Source organism: Oncorhynchus nerka, linkage group LG10 (assembly GCF_034236695.1).
Source record: "Oncorhynchus nerka isolate Pitt River linkage group LG10, Oner_Uvic_2.0, whole genome shotgun sequence".
Taxonomy (NCBI): domain Eukaryota; kingdom Metazoa; phylum Chordata; class Actinopteri; order Salmoniformes; family Salmonidae; genus Oncorhynchus; species Oncorhynchus nerka.
In genome coordinates this window covers 75,897,097-75,918,602 of record NC_088405.1, presented here as the reverse complement: position 1 = coordinate 75,918,602, position 21,506 = coordinate 75,897,097, and the positions used below count along the sequence as shown (strand labels likewise).

General features: G+C 40.9%; 1 protein-coding gene across 1 annotated transcript in view; it reads left to right on the top strand.

Moving 5' to 3' along the window:
- The window catches only part of LOC115136006 (protein turtle homolog B-like), a 208,455-nt gene extending 189,330 nt beyond the window's left edge, over positions 1-19,125 (top strand). The window contains 3 exon segments of the mRNA XM_065023750.1: positions 7,726-9,405; positions 14,750-14,880; positions 15,972-19,125. Coding sequence (XP_064879822.1) covers positions 7,726-9,405; positions 14,750-14,880; positions 15,972-16,186 — 2,026 coding nt within the window. The 3' untranslated portion in view covers positions 16,187-19,125.
- The last annotated feature ends 2,381 nt before the right edge of the window (positions 19,126-21,506 follow it).

Here is a 21,506-nt window from a genome sequence, read left to right as displayed (position 1 = left end):
TTGTTTTATGGTCCACGGAGATAGTCATAGTCTTAGATGTCCAGCAGAGGGTGACGTGCGTACAGCATTGTTGGGTAGAAAGTGCCCTTTGAGAAAGCTGTTGAGCTGAATTGAAGTACATCCGAATCAAGACGAAAGCCCTAGATCCCGATATCTCAGACATTTTCCCAAATTGGGCCAACTAGCAATTCAGACCAGTACTATTAATGGTCTCCCCGAGGTGCGTGCAAACGTAGCGTGATAACACCGCGAACTGAGAAGGATTTTCAGCGGTCAGACTGCTCCAAATTCAAATTGACATATAAGCCACGGTAAGTGGTGTAACTACAGTGAATTACACTGAGTGTACAAAACATTAAGAACACCGGCTCTTTAAAAACATATTGATGGGCCTTTGAATGCTGCTGTGTTTTTCACGCGCAACAGTTTCCCGTGTGTCAAGAATGGTCCACCACCCAAAGGACATCCGGTCCACTTAAAACAACTGTGGGAAGCATTGGAGTCAACACGGGCCAGCATCCATGTGAAACACTTTAGATACCTTTTTAAGTTCATTCCCAGAAGAATTGAGGCTGTTCTGAGGGCTAAAGGGGGTGCAACTCAATATTAGGAAGGTGTTCTTAATGATTTGTAAACACACTGTATATGAATAACACAAGTGCCTGATTCAACATTGCACAGGAGGCCATTATATTCAGTTTTCCCGAAATGGTACCAATTGCCCCCGATGCTGACCACCATGCTGGACATGTAAGATGAAACCACTCCAGTGTGGTTGTTTACTCTCCTTTGAATCGACAGACGACTCTGTCCCATTGAGGATTTCCACTGGGCCTACACACCCAGTATTCTCTCTTCCCATCTCGTGGGATTCATTGGTCGGCTGCTGCTGCTGCTGCTTCTCCTCACGTCCCACCCCCTAACTTCCCTCCTGTGCCATACACTGAGAATATAACAGCAACATTAGAGGAACATATTGCCACTTGTCATGAAGCTCACGGGCATAGCATCCCATGCTCTGGTCTGACCTGTTTAAAACCTAGCACAGGTAGACCAATGGCGTTTTAAGTTTGGGATGGCTATATAAAGGGAACAGGTCTGGTGTACAACAACTGGAAAGCAATTGGGTTTGGTTAATTGATTACATCAGGGAGACCATTGGAAAATGGAGTCTCTTTTGTTCTACTTCAAATGAGATTGATATTCAACAGAAGCTGACAGTTATTCAGTTATTATGACAATTTGCTTTTACTGCCCCATTATCTGTTACTTTAATTTCTAGTCAAACCTGTTGTCCCTGCATCAATGTGTACAATGTGTGGGGAGTTTGGGCAAATGTAACTTTCTTTCCCTATCAAAAGTGCAAATTACTCCCACAATTATTTGAAGTCTGGGCTATCCAACTCCAAAAACACCCCTAGTAGTCTTTAGATTGGGGGAAGGTTAGGTTACCACATAATTCAAATAACTCTGTGGCAGTGACATATGTCAAGACCCACCCACACAGTTTACATATACAGTACCAATTAAGGGTAGGACACACCTACTCAGTCAAGGGTTTTTCTTTATTTGGACTATTTTCTACATTGTAGAATAATAGAGAAGACATCAAAACTATGTAGTATCATGTAGTAACCAAAAAAGTGTTAAACAAATCAAAATGGTATATTTGAGATTCTTCAAATACCCACCCTTTGTCTTGATGATAGCTTTCCACACTCTTAGCATTCTCTCAACCAGCTTCATGAGGTAAGTCACCTGGAATGCATTTAAATTAACAGGTGTGCCTTGGCATTCTCTCAACCAGCTTCACCTGGAATGCTTTTCCAACAGTCTTGAAGGAGTTGAGCACATTTTGGCTGCTTTTCCTTCACTGCGGTCCAACTCATCCCAAACCATCTCAATTGGGTTGAGGTCGGGTGATTGTGGAGGCCAGGTCATCTGATGCAGCTCTCCATCACTCTCCTTCTTGGTCAAATAGCCCTTGCACAGCCTGAAGGTGTGTTGGGTCATTGTCCTGTTGAAAAACAAATGACAGTCCCACTAAGCGCAAACCAGATGGGATGGCATATCACTGCAGAATGCGGTGGTAGCCATGCTGGTTAAGTGTGCCTTGAATTCTAAATAAATCACAGACAGTGTCACCAGCAAAGCACCATCACACCTCCTCCTTCATGCTTCACGGTGGGAACCACACATGCAGAGATCATCCGATCACCTACTCTGCTTCTCACAAAGACATGCCGGTTGGAACCAAAAATCTCAAATTTGGACTCGTCAGACTAAGGTACAGATTTCCACCAGTCTAATGACCATTGTTTGTGTTTCTTGGCCCAAGCAAGTCTCTTCTTCATATTGGTGTCCTTCAGTAGTAGTTTATTTGCAGAAATGTGACCATGAAGGCCTAATTCACGCAGTCTCCTCTGAACAGTTGATGTTGAGATGTGTCTGTTACTTGAACTCTGTGAAGCATTTATTTGGGCTGCAATTTCTGAGGCTGGTAACTCTAATGAACTTATCCTCTGCAGCAGAGTCTACTCTGCATGGTGGTCCTCATGAGAACCAGTTTCATCATAGCGCTTGATGATTTTTGAAGAATCTTTCAAAGTTGTTGAAATTTTCCGTATTGACTGACCTTCATGTCTTAAAATAATGATGTACTGTCGTTTCTCTTTGCTCTTTTCTGTATACCACCCCTACCTTGTCACAACACACAACTGATTGACTCAAACGCATTAAGAAGGAAAGAAATTCCATAAATTAACTTTTAACAAGGCACACCTGTTAATTGAAATGCATTCTGGGTGACTACCTCATGACTACCTCATCTGGGCAAGGCAAGGGTGGCTACTTTGAAGAATCTTAAATATAAATATAAAATAACACTTTTTAGGTTACTACATTATTCCATATGTGTTATTTCATAGTCTTGATGTCTTCACTATTATTCTACAATGTATAAAATAGTAAAAATATAGAAAAACCCTTGAATGAGTAGTTGTGTCCTAACTTTTGACTGGGACTGTACATGCATGGGCAGCACTTTTGACTGGGAATGAAAGTTACAGATTGTGGTTTAAACATAGCAAATACGTTGCCATAAGAAAGAAGAAACAATACTGAAACAAGAAACAATACTGTGCATCCGTATTCATTGACCTGCCCAAGGCTTTCGACTCTGTCAATCACCACATCCTCATCAGCAGACTCGATAGCCTTGGTTTCTCAAATGATTGCCTCGCCTGGTTCACCAACTGCTTCTCTGATAGAGTTCAGTGTGTCAAATCGGAACGCCTGTTGTCCGGGCCTCTGGCAGTCTCTATGGGGGTGCAGACTATCTTCTCTGTATGGACCGACTCTCTTCTCTGTATACATCAATGATGTCGCTCTTGCTGCTGGTGAGTCTCTGATCCGCCTCTACGCAGACGACACCATTCTGTATACTTTTGGCCCTTCTTTGGACACTGTGTTAACAACCCTCCAGCTGAGCTTCAACAACTATCCTTCCGTGGCCTCCAATTGCTCTTAAATACAAGTTAAACTAAATGCATGCTCTTCAACCGATCGCTGTCTGTACCTGCCCGCCCGTCCAGTATCACTACTCTGGACGGTTCTGTCTTAGAATATGTGGACAAATACAAATAACTAGGTGTCTGGTTAGACTGTAAACTCTCCTTCCAGACTCACATCAAACATCTCCAATCCAAAGTTAAATCTAGAATTGGCTTCCTATTTCGCAACAAAGCATCCTTCACTCATGCTGCCAAACATACCCTTGTAAAACTGACTATCCTACCAATCCTCGACTTCGGCGATGTCATTTACAAAATAGCCTCCAATACCCTACTCAATGAATTGGATGCAGTCTATCACAGTGCCATCCGTTTTGTCACCAAAGCCCCATATACTACCCACCACTGTGACCTGTACGCTCTCGTTGGTTGGCCCTCGCTTCAAATCCACTGGCTCCAGGTCATCTACAAGACCCTGCTAGGTAAAGTCCCCCCTTATCTCAGCTCGCTGGTCACCATAGCAGGACCCACCTGTAGCACGCGCTCCAGCAGGTATATCTCTCTGGTCACCCTCAAAACCAATTCTTCCTTTGGCCGCCTCTCCTTCCAGTTCTCTGCTGCCAATGACTGGAACGAATAACAAAAATCTCTGAAACTTGAAACACTTATCTCCCACACAAGCTTTAAGCACCAGCTGTCAGAGAAGTTCCCAGATTACTGCACCTGTGCATAGCCCATCTATAATTTAGCCCAAACAACTACCTCTCCCCCTACTGTATTTATTTAGCCTCTTTGCACCCCATTATTTATATTTCTACCTTGCACATTCTTCCACTGCAAATCTACCATTCCAGTGTTTCACTTGCTATATTGTATTTACTTCGCCACCATGGCCTTTTGTTTTCCTTTACCTCCCTTATCTCACCTAATTTGCTCACTTTGTATATAGACTTATTTTTCTACTGTATTATTGGCTGTATGTTTGTTTTACTCCATGTGTATCTCTGTGTTGTTGTATGTGTCGAACTGCTTTGCTTTATCTTGGCCAGGTCGCAATTGTAAATGAGAACTTGTTCTCAACTTGCCTACCTGGTTAAATAAAGGTGAAATAAATTTTTTTTTAAATTATAACAAGCATGCAGGCTTTCATCAAAGGCTTTCCAAAGTCAAATTAATTTTTACAGAATTAATTTTAGACTTTTGGAAATGTTAATGTGGCTGTCTGCAGGACGTACTCACACAATACATAGTTGTTCTATGTCAGTTTCAACATAAATATTTAATCTCATCAAATTTCACTGTGGTTTCTCACGAGTTTGTCCTATCTTTAGACAAGCAAGTTTTTTCACTGTTACTTTGTTGTCAATAACAATAGCACCTTTTTTTTGCTAGAATGGACAGCATACTGTAGAAATGTCCCTCATGTTGGTATGTCCCAAAAAGTCTTAGCTGAATGTACCTTGTGTCCTTCCAGATTGTTTGCAGCCAAGCAGCCCCTGAATCTCTTTGTGATGAACCTGCCCCTGCACGCCCGAGCTTGACTTAACCCTGCCCAAACATGAAACCCTTTCTTATTTTCTTTGTGAATTGATTTCATGTGATACGTAGTTAATTCAACACAATGTTATTTTCTCCGGCAGTTACTCTTTTCTATGCTTTGCTGTTTTCCTCTCAGCTATTCTGTTGGATTCCTTGAAAATTCAAGAGTATTTAGTGTTAAGTTTAGTAGAGTGAGTATGTGTAATGGTAAGCATACAGTATTGGTGCCAAATGGTGCTCATGTTACTGTATAAAAGCACATGGCACATTATATACAGTACATACAGTAACATACTAGAAGTATAATGTTGTATATGTGACCACCTGTAATTTTACAGCGTTGTAATCAAACCAGTGAATCTATATGACCAGGAGAACCCTTATGAGGTTCTCACTTTTACATACGTGTATTGTCCTCATCTGCTGTACTGCTAAAAGTCATGCTATAACCAGTGTTAATACATCTTTGTCTCATAATAATATGAGCGGTGACAATCTTAACATGAAAAATGGCACATTCAGTAAATGTCATACTATATTCAAAAGTGATTTTTATAGAAACAAACAAGCCAGCATATTACATATTACAGTTCTATCTAGACTGAAGTATGTGTATAGCATTGCTTGTAATAGCTATTTCTATGTATTCAACTTGTTGATATAGTTTTAGATATTATGAACCACATGAGTAGTAGATATTGAATAGCTTGCTGGAAGAATCTTGAATGTGGGTTGTGCTCTGCGTCCAGTGGAGTCAGATGTGTTTGCCTGTGTCACGCACACTCTACTTGAAGACCCTGCACCACGACAGACAGTGCCTTCTGCGGAGAGAGAGCGTACGTGCCTCATACGTAGCAGAGAATGAGAACGTCATTGCTTTTCAATGCGGGTCCTCGACTGTCAGTTGCCTTAGAAACTCAGCCCCTCCATTGCCACCGCAGCCATCACAAGCACAGCTAGGCCTTAGTGATTCAGCAAAATAGAGAGACTGAAAAGCCTCAGCCTTACATTGTATTTTGGTACTCTGAATAAAGTATTATCATATCGTCCAGATTTTTCTCTTTTCTTTTCTGGAAAATGCTTGTTGTTCCTCATTTCTTGGTATAACATAAATACTCTCTTGACTAAATGGGCTTTCAAATTTCTTCCTAATGAATAAAACCCATACAACTAATAACAAACACGTAGTCCAATTTCTACAATGAGAACCTTAGAATGTACTGTATTCTAAGTGGATATTCTTAAATTCAAATCACAATTTAAAATACAAATAACATGCATGTCAACACCACATATAAATATAGTGAGAACAAGGCTCGAGAGTATGTGGTCCAGGGAAGTTTGAGTAATGACAAGACTTATCGAGAAAAAAGGAGGGGAAAAGGGAGAGATGCCCACTCTGCTAAAGATGGTCACCTGAGTCATCAAGATGGCCGTGTCTGGGCAATGGGAATGTGTGGGTGGGATCGGGGGACATGTTAGAACCAACCAGAGGCAATGACTATCAGAAGTTTATTAAAATCTAAGTAAATGGAAATGTCAGGTGATACAACACACACATTAAGCATTGTTATTCCACTGAGAGACACTTAATTAATGTGACTGACTTCACATCAATTACACTACCATGACTGAACGATGAAAATATTACTCAATCAGAAACTAACAGGCAGACATGATTTATAATCGGCACAGTCTCCTGTTGAGCTGTTCACGTGATGCGGGTGAGCAAATGGAAAGTTAATAGACAACATAGACTGTTAACCCTGCACATAAAATATACTGTAACGGTTTTCTTCTGGTGAAAGAGAGGCGGACCAAAATGCAGCGTGGTGGTTATTCATGTTTAATTTATAAAGACACTATACATGAATAAACTAACAAAAACAATAAACGTGCAAAAACCTAAACAGCCCTATCTGGTGCAAACACAGAGACAGGAACAATCACCCACAAACACACAGTGAAACCCAGGCTACCTAAGTATGGTTCCCAATCAGAGACAATGACTAACACCTGCCTCTGATTGAGAACCATATCAGGCCAGACATAGAAATAGACAAACAAGACATCCAACATAGAATGCCCACTCAGATCACACCCTGACCAACCAAAACATAGAAAAATACAAAGCAAACTATGGTCAGGGTGTGACATATACTTTACTCAGTGGGTCATCTGGCTCCATACCAAGATCATGCACCTATGACTCAACAATTTATTTATAATGTTGCGTAGGAGAGCAGTCCAAAACTCTAAAGTTACTGCTGCACATGGTCCCTCCATCTCCATCCTCTATTCATAATCAACATAATCAACATTCAATCACTGCCTTGTCAGATCAAATCATTTGCGCATCGTAGCAGTGTCTGAAATCCCCATTTAAACTTCAGGCTCAAACTCAACTTATTCAGATAAAATATTTATTTTGTTACCTAAATAAGAAACACTTATAGTCAGAGCTTGGCTCTTTAAAAAAGCATTTTTTATGGATACATGTGTCATCTCTGATTGGAGACTTTATTTTATTTATTTCATCGTAATTTCCAGTTAAAATGTTGCCTGGCAGTAAAGGCATCGACAGAGGTGCTTAGTTTGGTTGTTTGCTGAGTCATGTTAAAGGAGGCAGGTGAGCAGGCATTGACTGGCCTTCTGTCTTTCCATTGTTTCTCAGGTCCTCCTCTGGTAAGGAGAGTCCGGAGAGTATGCGTTCCATGGGACAACCATCAGAGTGTTCTGAGGACGGGCATAGCATGAGCATGAAGAAGATCCCCTCGAGTTCTGCGAAGAAGGAAGAACTCTCCCTGTACAAGAAAACCAAGCGAGCAATAACGAGCAAAAAGTACAGCGTCTCCAAGTATGAAATGGAGGCAACCACGCCAATTGAGCTGATCAGCCGAGGCCCTGACGGACGCTTCGTCATGGACCCCAGCGACATGGAGATGATTTCCATCAAGCCCCGGCGAATTGAGGGCTTCCCCTTCGTCGAAGAGTCAGACCGCTATCCCGAATTCCGCCAGTCGGATGAGGAGAACGATGATCCCGGGCCCATGCCCCCCATCATGGCAACCCTTCGACCTCACCAAATCTCCCCCATCTCCAGCCAGGAGTCTTACCTGCAGCCACCAGCCTACAGCCCCCACTTTCAGAGACCCATGGAAGGTATGACCATCATGGAGAGCAGTCGGCTTGAGGCCACGGGGCAGATCCAAGGCTCCCTGCACCACAGAGCCTTCCCCCAGAGCCACGATCACTTCTACGGGTACCTTGGCAGCCCTGGGGAACCCGACCCTCCACCCCCTTTCTACATGGTAGACACCAGCCCTCTGAGCTCTGTCATGTCATCACCACCTTACCACCCCGAAGGGCCCTTTGGTCACCACCGCATCCCTGAGGAGATGGGGGAAGGAGATATTCATCACTATGCCGTCTCAAGCTTCCCCCTTCCCCTGACGCTTACCTCTTCCTCTCACTCCCCGGAGATCTGGCACAGACCCGATTTCCCCTTTGCAAATCTGGAAAGGCCCCACTTCATTTTCCCACCCCACCAACCTTTGCATCTCCACCGGGAACCTTTTTTCCCTCCTCCCCATGTTCTTCCCCCTGGTGCTCTCCAGCCATCCTCTCTCCAGGTGCCCTCCTATCCCGGTGTTCTGCAGATGGAGGTCCCAAAGGGCTGTCCAGGCAAGTCTCCCAGCAAGGTCAAGCCTCAGGGCCTTCCAGTCAAGCGTTTAGCTATGCAAGAGGCTCAGAGTCTAGGGAAGCTAAGACACATAAGCTACGGTATGGGTGTGCCGGTTTTGCCTTACCCCGACCCAACAGCCCTCATGGGCAGCCCTAGCACATTCAGTAGCCTGGACACCCGGTGGTTTGAGCCTACCCCCCGGCTCAGCCCCAGGCAGGCTCGTAGAATGGAGCCTAGCATGATGGTCCTCCAACCTTCCCGCCTCTCGCCCCTCACCCAGAGTCCACTTAGTTCCCACGAGGGCTCCCCAGAGATTCTAGTGCGACCGCGTCCCCGTCCTAGCTTCGTCCAGCCCTCCATACCTCCAGAGATGTCTGAGATCACCCTGCTTCCCCCCTCTTCAGCCAGCTTCTCTCGGAGGTCGTCTCCCTCTTCCTCTCCCGCCCATGGTCAGGTTATCAAGAGGGCAAGTCCCAGCTTCCGCTCCCACATGGCCTTTGCCACCTCCGCCACAAGCTACCCGTCCCAGTCCCCGTCACCCCCCATGGAAAGCAGCAACATGTTTGGGCAGATCCCAAGTGATCCCATTGGGCAGATACCATCCCAGAGGAGAACTGAGGAGGAGGTCCTTCCGTCCGAGCCCTCTCCACCCCAGTTTTCAGCTTCAGGGTAGGTGCACTAGGCCTTCAGAGAGGGATTTACTTGTTATCTGCCCCATTACTAATTGCTTTAACTTGTTAGGTTGCACCTTGAGTTCTGAACGCAGTTACATTGAAGACAATTCTGGTTCTACTTTTAAAAGCTAAATGCACTTGTCAGGAAAATTTGGGTTGGACTACATACAAATGTCAGTTTTTAGAGTGAAATATCAATATATATGTTTTTCTTTTTTTCTTGACAAATTACTTAATCAAAGGATAGAATTTATGATGATAAATTGACTAGGGACTCTTACATTATTCATTGTAATGTAATTTTGCTGTATAGATTTATTTTATGGGCTTGGGAGTTCTGACGTTTTCAACTCGATCAATGCTGCTTTTCATGTCAGACATCAACTTTCAAAAATCCATCCATTGAATCTGTGAAGCACTGTACCAAACTTGTCTTTTGACAAACCCCGATTGTTAATTTTCCTCTAAATTCGGACTTGGTGGATCAACTCCTTTGTGACCTAACAAGAGAAATGATTTGCTTCACAGATTACCTTACAGACCTTTCGGGGCTACAGTAAGTCTTTGGAGAAATTGACATTATTATCTAAACCATTTCAAATGCATTGTGCAGTTTGTTTGATACAAGCCCCTAAAAGCCTGGAATCAGAGGGACATCACCACAGGATCCCTGGTTTTCCATGTGTGTCATGCTTTACCCTGCTTTCACCCAACAGGAGGAATCCCATATGTGCATCCGAATTGACTCTCAGACAAAACAAACACCATTGCTGTGTCTAACTCTTAGGCCTTTTAGGACTCGGTATTTATCATGCAGAGGGTACTTTTATGAGAGTCCATCTCAGCAGGCACAGGGGGGTCCATCCTCGTCCTTAGTAACCTGACTGCATGAATTGCCTCTTCCCTGAACCTTCCACCCCAACCCCATCCCTCACCCACCCCTCCATTGCTCCCAGGACATCCCTGGTCTGACTGCCAGGGAGGCTTGTTGGGCGAAGCGTGTTGCAGGGATCTGTCCGCTTTCATGTGTTGCAATGTCTTCATCATTATTGATTAGGGGCAGTTGGTGGTTCTTGATGGCTCCTGGAGTCTTACCTGCTTTGTTTTTGATTGATCTCAGCTATCTGGGCAGCGTTGTTGTGACCAGGTCCTCTACACCACAATAGGTAAGGGTTGGATCCATGTCTGAAGGGGGGGGGGCAGGTGGGGCTTTGAATCACCTCGTCCTTTAAAGGGGAATACGAGTCTTTCGGTCTTGCTTTGTTTAGTTTGTTACTCCAATCAACTTGCATTTCCTTTTTTTCCTTTTTTCAAAGTACTATGCATTTTGAGTCCTACAGTCTGCAATAATCTATGCATTCTGACATAAACATGCATATGTCACCCTTTATGATAATTGATTTGGAGGTTAGACACATACAAAGCCTTCAGAAAGTATTCATACCCCTTGACTTATTCCACATTTGATTGTGTTACAGCCTGAAAACAAAATGGATGTTTTTCCTCAACCATCTACACCAGGGGTTCTTAAACTTTTTCCGCCTGGAAACCAAATGAAAAATTCTGTGTTTTCCTGGGACCCAAGCTTAGTAAAATATGCAACTATACGTACATATCAGTACATTTCTTAGCCCTTCTGCCAAAACAAAATGCAATATAGACAAAAACAAATAACAATGAAATACCCATAAATATATTTTCATTATTATTTTCCCCCATTAAAAACACTCCTACATACTCCTACATACCTGTCTAGGTTGGAACTGTTAAGGTACAATAAATAATTTCAATCTTAACTGGAATACACGGATTGATCCCATCACACAGGATGTATAACAGAACACACACACACAGGCTTTTTGATGTGCAACCCTAAGTACAGTACAGAAAAAAAATGATCAGGCCTATTGTACATCTTACTGTATAAATTATTGTTGATAGAAAGTCTAGGTTGGAACTGTTGCTCTTAAAATACATATGTTTTATTCTGAACTGGAATAAACTGATTGATCACATCAAACAGATGTAGACCAGAAAACACACACATACACACAGTTGAGAAAATGCCAAGAGTGTGCAAAGCTGTCATCAAGGCAAAGGATGGCTACATTGAAGAATCTCAAATATAAAATATATTTAGATTTGTTTAACACTTTTTTGGTTACTACATGATTCTACATGTGTTATTTCATAGTTTTGATGTCTTCACTATTATTCTACAATGTAGAAAATAGTAAAAAATAAATAAGGACCTTGAAGTGAGTAGGCGTGTCCAAACTTTTGACTAGTACTGTATGTTTGCAAATTTATTGAAAATTAAATACAGAAATATCTTATTTACGTAAGTATTCACACTCCTTAGTCAATACTTTGTACAAACACCTTTGGCAGCGATTACAGCTGTGAGTCTTTCTGGGTAGGTCTCTAAGAGCTTTCCGCACCTGATTGTGCAACATTTGCCCATTATTATTTTCAAAATTCTTCAAGCTGACAACCATTTTCAGGTCTTGCCATATATTTTCAAGTAGATTTAAGTCAAATCTGTAACTTTTCCCCTCAGGAACATTCACTGTCTTCTTGGTAAGCAACTCCAGTATAGATTTGGCTTTGTGCTGAAAGGTGAATTAATCTCCCTGTGTCTGGTGGAAAGCAGACTGAACCATGTTTTCCGCTTGCATTTTGCCTGTTTGCTTAGCTCCATTCCTTTTTTTTATCCAGAAAAAAAACTCCACAGTCCTTAATGATTACAAGCATACCCACAACATAATGCAGCCACGACTATGCTTGAAAATATGGTGAAATCCCTGAGCGGTTTCCTTTCTTCCTGGCAAATAAGTTAGTAAGGACACCTGTATCTTTGTAGTGACTGGGTGTATTGACACACCATCCAAGGTGTAATTAATAACTTCACCATGCTCAAAGGGATATTCAATATCTGCTTTTATTTATTTTTTACCCATCTACCAACAGGTGCCCTTCTTTGTGAGCCATTGGAAAACCTCCCTGGTTTTTGTGGTTGACTCTGTGTTTGAAATTCACTGCTTGACTGAGGGACCTTACCGATAATTTCATATGTGGGGTACAAAGATGAGGTAGTCATTCAAAAGTAACGTAAACACTTTTATTGCACACAGAGTGAGTCCATGCAACTCATTATTTGACTTGTTAAGCACATTTTTACTCCTAAACTTATGTAGGCTTGCCATAGGTAGCCTGTTGGTTAGAGCGTTGGGCCACTAACCAAAAGGGTGCTGGATCAAATCCCCAAGGTAAAAATCTGTCATTCTGCCCCTGAACAAGGCAGTTATCCCACTGTTCCCTGTGCACTGTGGATGTTGATTAAGGTAGCCCCCCCACACCTCTCTGATTCAGAGGGTTTGGGTTAAATGCGAAAGACACATTTCAGTTGAGAGCATTCAGTTGTACAACTCACTAGGTTTCCCCCTTTCCCTTAACAAAGGGATTGAATACTTATTGACTCAAGACATTTCAGCTTTTCATTTTTAAATGATTTGTAAATATTCAGAAAAAATATTCCACTTTCACATTATGTGCTATTGTGTGTAGACCAGTGACAAAAAAAATCTCAATTTAATCAATTTAAAATTCAGGCTGTAACACAAAAAACAGTGGAACAAGTCAAGGGGTGTGAATACTTTCTGAAGGCACTGTATCACTGACACAACTGCATGCTTGAGATGAATGCTAACAACACTATTACAACATTATTTTTCGATGAAGAATGTTTTGGTTAATTACCATGACAGCTGACAGGTACATATAAAAAGCTGAAAGAAAGTCCTTGCACAAGCAAGGCCCTGACAAAAATGTTATCTGTTCTTTTGACCACAGAAGCATTTTTATGTATAATGGTGTTACTTTGGCAGCTTAGCTGCACTTGTCCTTACTTTTTTGTGCTTTCTTTTGTGTCCTCATTAAGAATAAGCAGTAGATATCAGAGGAAATATATATGTATCGGACAAAGACAATTACAATTGTAATAGCCTTTTTCTAAGCCTACAGAACAGTTCTCACTACCATGTGAAGCAAGTGTCCTTCCACAACTGTTGACACACTTTCTTGATATTGTGGGGAAAGTAGCATTAGCCCAGGGTGTGAGGGGGACCAAGCACCCCTGGTTTTAGGTCCACAGTCCTATGAAGTGCTTTTATATAATCATATAATATATACCATTTAGCAGACGCTTTTATCCAAAGCGAATTGCAGTCATATGTGCATACATTTTAAGTATGGGTGGCCCCAGGAATCAGCCCCACAATCCTGGCGTTGCAAGCGCCATGCTCTACCAACTGAGCCATACATGACCACTTTTCAGAGTATTCCCCTTTAAAGTCCTGTTCCATGTGCAAACTGCCATGCATGCCATCGCTAAATATTTATATTCAGTTCCCCCCCAAAAAACAAATATCTGAATAAACTCTTGTTACATTTGTTGTCCGAGTGCTTCGTTTTGGTTTTGGCTTATTTTTCGTAATGTGACTGTTCCCAAGTAGCCATTTTCCCCTCCCGCCATCTCTCCCTGTCAGCATGGTGAAGCCCATTGTAGACAGTATCCATGTCTATGAATACATCTTGATGATGCTTTGTCGCTCAGCTGTGATTTTCCCCCTCTTCTAAATGCCTTCAATTTCTCTCTGCAGGCACAGCTGGAGGACAGCCCCTTTGTAATGCTATTTGTTTTCGTGTCTTTTGAGGAACTGGTGTGTTGGTGACAGAATTTGTGGGCTGCCGTTTTAAGGTGCCTCGGTATCTGGATAGGGATACTCGTTCATGTTCTACAAATGACAATATTGTTTCAGATTTGCAACTGTTCTTTTCAGAATAAAAATGGTAAAATAAACCATAAGAAAGTGTTGCTCTTTACACTTAAGCTTGAAATCAAATTCCATTTTTATGGTTTATTTTTATATATATATCTTTTCACTCCCCTCTGAAAATAACATGTGCAAATATATTTTCTAAATGTTTAAGCACTGTAATAATCTTGTATACCTCACCTTGGGATAAATTGACGCATCACAACTTTGTTACAAGGATGATTATATTTTTTTAACGAATCATAGAACAGATAGTGTAAAATACAGGAACACCCTAGATTCAAGTCACACAAACATACCTCTTGATTTAGTTTGGCCGAACTATTGGCTTTGTTCAGTCAGAAACCTCAGGTGTGTCACATTGCTCCAAATGTTAGGTAATGTGAAGCAGAACTCATCAGGTTTGATCCTTGGACTTTGAGGGCCTCTCATGCAGACAGAGAGGTCCAGTAGACAGATGTTCCTCAGGGTTACGTGTCTTCTCCCTCCTTTTTTGTTCAGAAATCGTCGAGGTGAGCCGAGTGCCCCTGCGGGGTCTGAGAGGTTTGATGCATTGAGGTACCAACGTATTAAAAAGGCCAAGAAGATGATGGTGGTCAACAACAACAACTCCAAGTCCAGAAGAAAAACAGGTGAGTCCTCTGGCGTTGTGGTTGTATGGTCCTGACGTAAGACAATGATTGAATAACATGCACATTTTGTGGCATACCGCTCTTATGACAGAAATTGTGTCTGGCAGACTACTGATTTGTTTTCAGTAGCCATATATATTTTTAGAGACTTCACCACAGCAGGATTAACAAGGACTTTCTCTTTTACAGGCGCCAATCAAATTACATATATGCATCATACGATGCTATCTACTCAGCGGCACGCCACTATGGTGTGATTAAGGTACCATGGTGTGATATTTTCCCCATCATAGATACCCAGCCGTAGTGGTGGTAACACCAAGGTAGTTCCCTCAATGAGTTCTGCAGTTCTCCAGAAACCTAACTTTGACACCAACTTTCTCCATAGTCATGACATAATTTCTAATAATACTTACACAGGTATCAAATGACTGTAGATGATCAGTTAATACAATTTATCTTTTGAATCATGCAATTCAACATCTCACTTATTCATGTTGCATTTCTAACTAATTAACTTATTTGAACCATTGTAAGATAATTTTTTTGTTGCCCAACAACTACCTTATTTTGGTCCCAAACATGTAGGTGCCACATTGTAGAAGCCCTTTAATGAATTTGAAACATTCAAACCAATAGTGTCATTCATCTGGCATTGAAATGCATTTTATGGACTGTTGGCTAGCTAGCATTTGCTAAACCTAAAGCCTACTGTAGCTATCCAAATGTGTTAATTTATTATTATTGAGGATGGGGACGTTATGATGATGTAACCCGAGTAACGTTTACATTTTGCTGATTGGGAAGTATCTACTCTCCTAGAGTATTGTGCGCAAATAACCATATTGTGGTGGTATGGTGTGGTGAGTGGTACAGTGTAAAGTATTTACCTTGGATTGGAACTGAGCTCATTCTCTAATTCAACCACCCTTTTTTCTGACCCATGGTTTCCTGTGTGTTTTGCATGCCTCACCTTCCGTCCCAATGTCGGTCTGATAGCACCCAGGACCCTTACTCTCCACCTCTGCCCTCTTATCCTGACCTAGGGCTCGCTCACCTCTGACCTGTATGTCGCTATTCCCATCCTCCAGGTGTCTCCACCTTTCAGACCCAGCAGGACTACACCTCTCAGGTACTCCAGCCCGAAGAAGCTCTCTACCTCCGCACGAAGAAGAAACGGCCAGTCAGACAGGACCCGTATTCCCGCTTCTCCGCTCTGCTGTACCGCCGCCCGCCCCAGGAGGACCGGAAGGCCATTTTGGCCAGCATGGATAACATGGACCCAGACCATGCCACTCTCCTCTGACACTGTGGGGGAGTCAGGTTACACTCTTCCCCCAAAATGCCACAAAACCCCACCTGGAAAATGATCTCTCAGTCTAAAGCGTTGCTCATTCCCCAGCATCAATCAATGGATTTAAGTTCCTTTTTTAAAAGAAGTTGAAAGTAAAACAGTGGCTATCCAATGTTTCCAAAGTTTTACTCCAGTGCAAAACATTTAATTTTAGGGAAGCAATACTGTGTGCTACAACATAGATTACTTTGAAACAAATGTTCTAACCATTTGGAAAAGGACCCCGTCTGAGGTTTTCACTTTCTATCTCATCTTTATACTTCAGTACAGGCGTAGCCCATTGTAAATACGGTCCATGAAGCCTAGTACGGTCTCAGTTTACAGCACCTTGCTCACCTGAGTATCCTCACCTGCCTCACTCTGCTAGCCCTCTATCACCTCCCAGAGACTCTCCCATCCACACAGGGTTCTCACTCAGATCCTACAAAATATACCTCAGAGCACAGGACATGGCACCACAACGAGGCTCAGCTAGCTGAACACAACTGTATTGGCATGTATGTTTATGATCTTGTAACTTATTTAAGCAGGGTTTGGTTGAAATTTGACACAATTTTAATAACTCCAAATGTGAAAATCCAATTGGTAACTGTCACGATCGTCGTGAGGAGCGGACCAAAATGCAGCGTGGTATGTGCTCTTGATGATTTTTTAATTAAAGAAAGCACTAAGCACTAAACACTGAATACAAAACAATAAACGAATAAGACGCTATAATGAGACCTGTGCTGACACAAGTAACTAACATAGACAATCACCCACAAACAAACAGTGACACCCAGGCTACCTAAGTATGATTCTCAATCAGAGACAACTAATGACACCTGCCTCTGATTGAGAACCATACTAGGCCAAAACATAGAAATCCCAGAATCATAGAAAAACAAACATAGACTGCCCACTCCAACTCACGCCCTGACCATACTAAATAACGACAAAACAAAGGAAATAAAGGTCAGAACGTGACAGTAACAATATATACCAACAATTGATTAGGTCGATGTAGGTCTACTATAAGTTGTAGAATGATATCATGCAGATCAAAAATCTATCCCTGGGCTCTGGTCTTTTGACACCATAACTGAAGTGTTCATAATGGCTATTAGGGAAATGGAGCATGTTATGCTTCACATATTTGATATGTTGTGGACATACAGTATCCATCATCAAGTATTCTCTTGGAATCATTTAGAAGGTAATTGTACAGTTTAGTTACTCTTTATAAACATTCATTCAATTTTATTCTCCCCTAACCCCATAAAGGAATGGTGAGTATATCCCCTTATGGGGAAGATCTGTCATAAAGTAAGCACAAAAGCTCATAGATCTATTTTGAATAGGGTGAGGGGAAGGGATTACATTGGGATTATGCTCCATTTGAACAGAACACTCTAGGCTTCTGTACATCTCTCAAGGCATACAACCTCACACACTCTACACAACACAGTTACTATTCAGGTTGGACTTTGGTTGTGTCATCGTCTGGGAAAGGAGTTTGCACTGGAGCAAAAGTTTGTCTTTTGCCATTTTGCTAAATAATGTTTGTTTTTCTCTTTATTTGATGCCATCTTCACTTGTACTATTATACTTACTGTAGCGTTGTGAATAGTTCCGAGGGCTCCATATCCTATTTAAAAAGTACTATAGTAATGCCAAAAATACTACAACTTCCTTAATCAATAAAAACATCACGTGTACTGTAATGAGAGGAGGATAGGATTTTGTGCCATAGTATACTATAGTATTTTTTCATTCATATGGGCCTGATTCGATGAACAAGGGGCTTATGATGGCCTCTATAGGGCTTCTTCTGGTTGCCCCCTTCAGTTTTTTTTGTTTTTTGGGGGTCTTTTTTTGTAATTTTGTTCTCAGTTGTTTATGAAAGTAACTGCCTTTGATGGCCATTTGCTTTATTTGTAGCCTTGGCATCTTTTTGTCTTCGTGTGCTTGAAATTCCACATGGCTGTGATGAGAAGAATGTCTCGACACTTGTCTATTCTCCTTCGGAAAGATCAATGGAGGAGCTTCTTGTGGAATAACGGCTACGCAGAGCTGCTAAAGTCTTTATTTAAAAAAATGTGTTTCCCTGTCATTGAAGGGTGCTTTTTTATAAATTGGCCTGGATTATCATGTCGATATAGACATATCTAGGCTCGTCAAGGCTGAGCTGTGTGTGGCATGGCAATGGGGGGGTGATCTGGTGATAGTCAGTGTTTGGAATGGTTTCACCCATACATGTAGGAACACAGGTGCTGCTGTGCACTGGAGACCAATTGTTCATATGTTTTGGTTCTACTGTTTGTTTCACTGTTGGTTTGACATTTCTCTGAATTATGTAAAGCAGGCACTTTGATTTGGGTATATTAACACATTTCCCTCATTGGGTATATTATTGATACTGTACAATAAAGGCACTTAAAGGTAACCCCCCCCCCCAAAAATGTTGTTTTGGTATCTGTTTCATTACTTCATTGTTGACATAGTCAACATTTTGGGACTTTGTCAATAATGGACTAATGAAACAAATATCAAAATATAGTTTTTGTTTGGAGTTTTCCTTTAAGAGTTGCAACTTCAGGTGCTAACAAACTCACCAAAACTGAAAGTGGTATTTCTACTTGCAGAGAGATTAGTAATTTCAGAGGAATGACAGCTACCACATATATGAAATTATACTGTAATTGATCATACTTGATGTTTTAAGGTTGGTGCAATACAACCATACGCCTTTCAACATCCATCTTGGTGCTTCTTAAGCTGGATGTGTACATTGAGTCCAAGAGAGTCTGAATCATGGATACCAATGCTCATATTATGTTTATTTTTTGGCGTGTAGAACTTATATACTTTGCCTGCATATGTATTTTACATCATAAACAGATTACATATTGTGGATGCCTAGTCATGTACCTTAAAGAGTTTAAAGAAAGACGAGCAAAATTTCTAAAGAAGAAACTCTCAAAGTTATTCTACGATGGTTTTATGGAGCCAGGTTACAGTCTGTTCTGTTGGACTTCAAGTGAGAAACCTCAACTGAGGAACAAGTGTGTCAAATGGCCACAATTTATTGACCGATGTTTGACAGTACAGGACTTTTTGGATGGTTTATTATCAATTTGTGGCTAAACTGAACCTGAGTGTTACATATTGCGTAGTCGGCAGGATCAGGATATTCTATTTATCAGTAAATCCCCCACGTTGCACTTGTAAACACATGACATTGAGTACGGTTACATGCACACAATAATATGATTATTGTGGATAGTCAGATTAATATAATAGTTTGATTTAAAAAATTACATATTTTCAAGAAGAACGATTTCCCTAATTATCCTGTTTACATGGACACATCTGAAATCAGGCTGCCTGATGGCACTCTGATAAATGCAGAAAATCGGCAATCAAAATAAACGTTCTACCACAGAGACCATGTTATTTTTGGGAAGCATATTTGATTCTGAGTTCGGACATATAAAGTTTCTATGTGAAAACTACTTCTAAGACGCATACATACATTTGGGATGGCAGGGTAGCCTAGTGGTTAGAGCGTTGGACTAGTAACCAGAAGGCTGCGAGTTCAAATCCCCAAGCTGACAAGATACAAATCTGTTGTTCTGCCCGTAACCCACTGTTCCTAGGCTATCATTGAAAATAAGAATTTGTTCTTAACTGACCTTAAATAAAGGTCAACAACAACAAAAAACATTTATTCTGAACTCACTTCACTCGCTCTAAAGAGGGAGGCTCACTCGGATGGTGCTAGCGCAGATCAAATACACTGCTGGAACACCGATTAAGGTGTTTACATGTCCTAATAATTTGAAAGATTCACAGAAAACAATTGTTTTAATCGACTTATGCTTACTTCGATTTTGACCTTATGCCGATTAAGATAAACAGAATAAGGTGTTTACATGACTATGGCATAATCTTCCCACTGCCATAATCAGTTTAATATCAAAGTATTAATGTGCATGTTAACATACAGTATAGGCTGATACTTTAAATAATTAGCATACTATCCCCTTCATAGACGGATGATTTTGAAATATTCCTTCATTTGTGCTGATCCAACAGGATTTATCGACACTGTAAGCTTCCATTTTTAAAAAAAGTACACGTTAAATCAAAATCAAGGTGCTTTGTTATGGCAATAACATTCAGAAATATGTTATGGTTTCTCTATTTTTTACAAAAAATATGTATCTGCTGATTATTTAGGAATGCAAGTTGTTGGCATTTATTTTCAAACCCTCCCTCGGAAGAATTATATAAATATGACAATCCAAAATGCAAGGAACATATTCTATTATAGAACATATATTAAATATATAAAAATATATTCTACATTCAATTATAGCATATATTGCACAATGTATTATGAAAAAGTATATATTTTAAATAAATTGGACAATATATGCATGCAATTACATATATGCGTATATATTTTTTCTGATATTTTGGATTTCATATATGAAAATGATATTTATGTAGAGTACTTTTTTCACACGGGTGACTACTTGCACAAAAGCAATTGGTAGTGGCTCAGGTAAGGAACAATACTGCCTTAGGGCATTAATATCATTGTCGAGGTAACTCAAAGAGTATCAAATCTCAACTATTATCCTGGGCCTGGTTTACCAAAAGCATCATAGGGTAAGTTCATCTTTGAAAACCTAAGGCTCTTTCAGATACCCATTTGACTTTTTAAGTAAACATAAGTTATGGGAACTTCTTCAAGTAATATATTATTGACACAGCTTTGTTTGTTTATGAGAGAAACCAGTTCTGATTTACAATGGCACAATTCTTTCACTGAATTGAACCATCATCCCAGTCAGCAAAAAGAAACCGATTGAATGATCATGGTCAGTACACAGTACATACAGTTGAAGTCGGAAGTTTACATACACTTAGGTTGGAGTCATTAAAACTAGTTTTTCAACCACTCCACAAATTTCTTGTGAACAAACTACAGTTTTGGCAAGTCGGTTAGGACATCTACTTTGTGCATGACACAAGTCATTTTTCCAACAATTGTTTACAGACAGTTCATTTCACTTATAATTCACAGTATAACAATTCCAGTGGGTCAGAAGTTTACATACACTAAGTTGACTGTGCCTTTAAACAGCTTGGAAAATTCCAGAAAATTATGTCATGGCTTGAGAAGCTTCTGATTGACATCATTTGAGTCAATTGGAGGTGTAACTGTGGATGTATTTCAAGTCCTTCTTTCAAACTCAGTGCGTTTTTGCTTGACATCATGGGA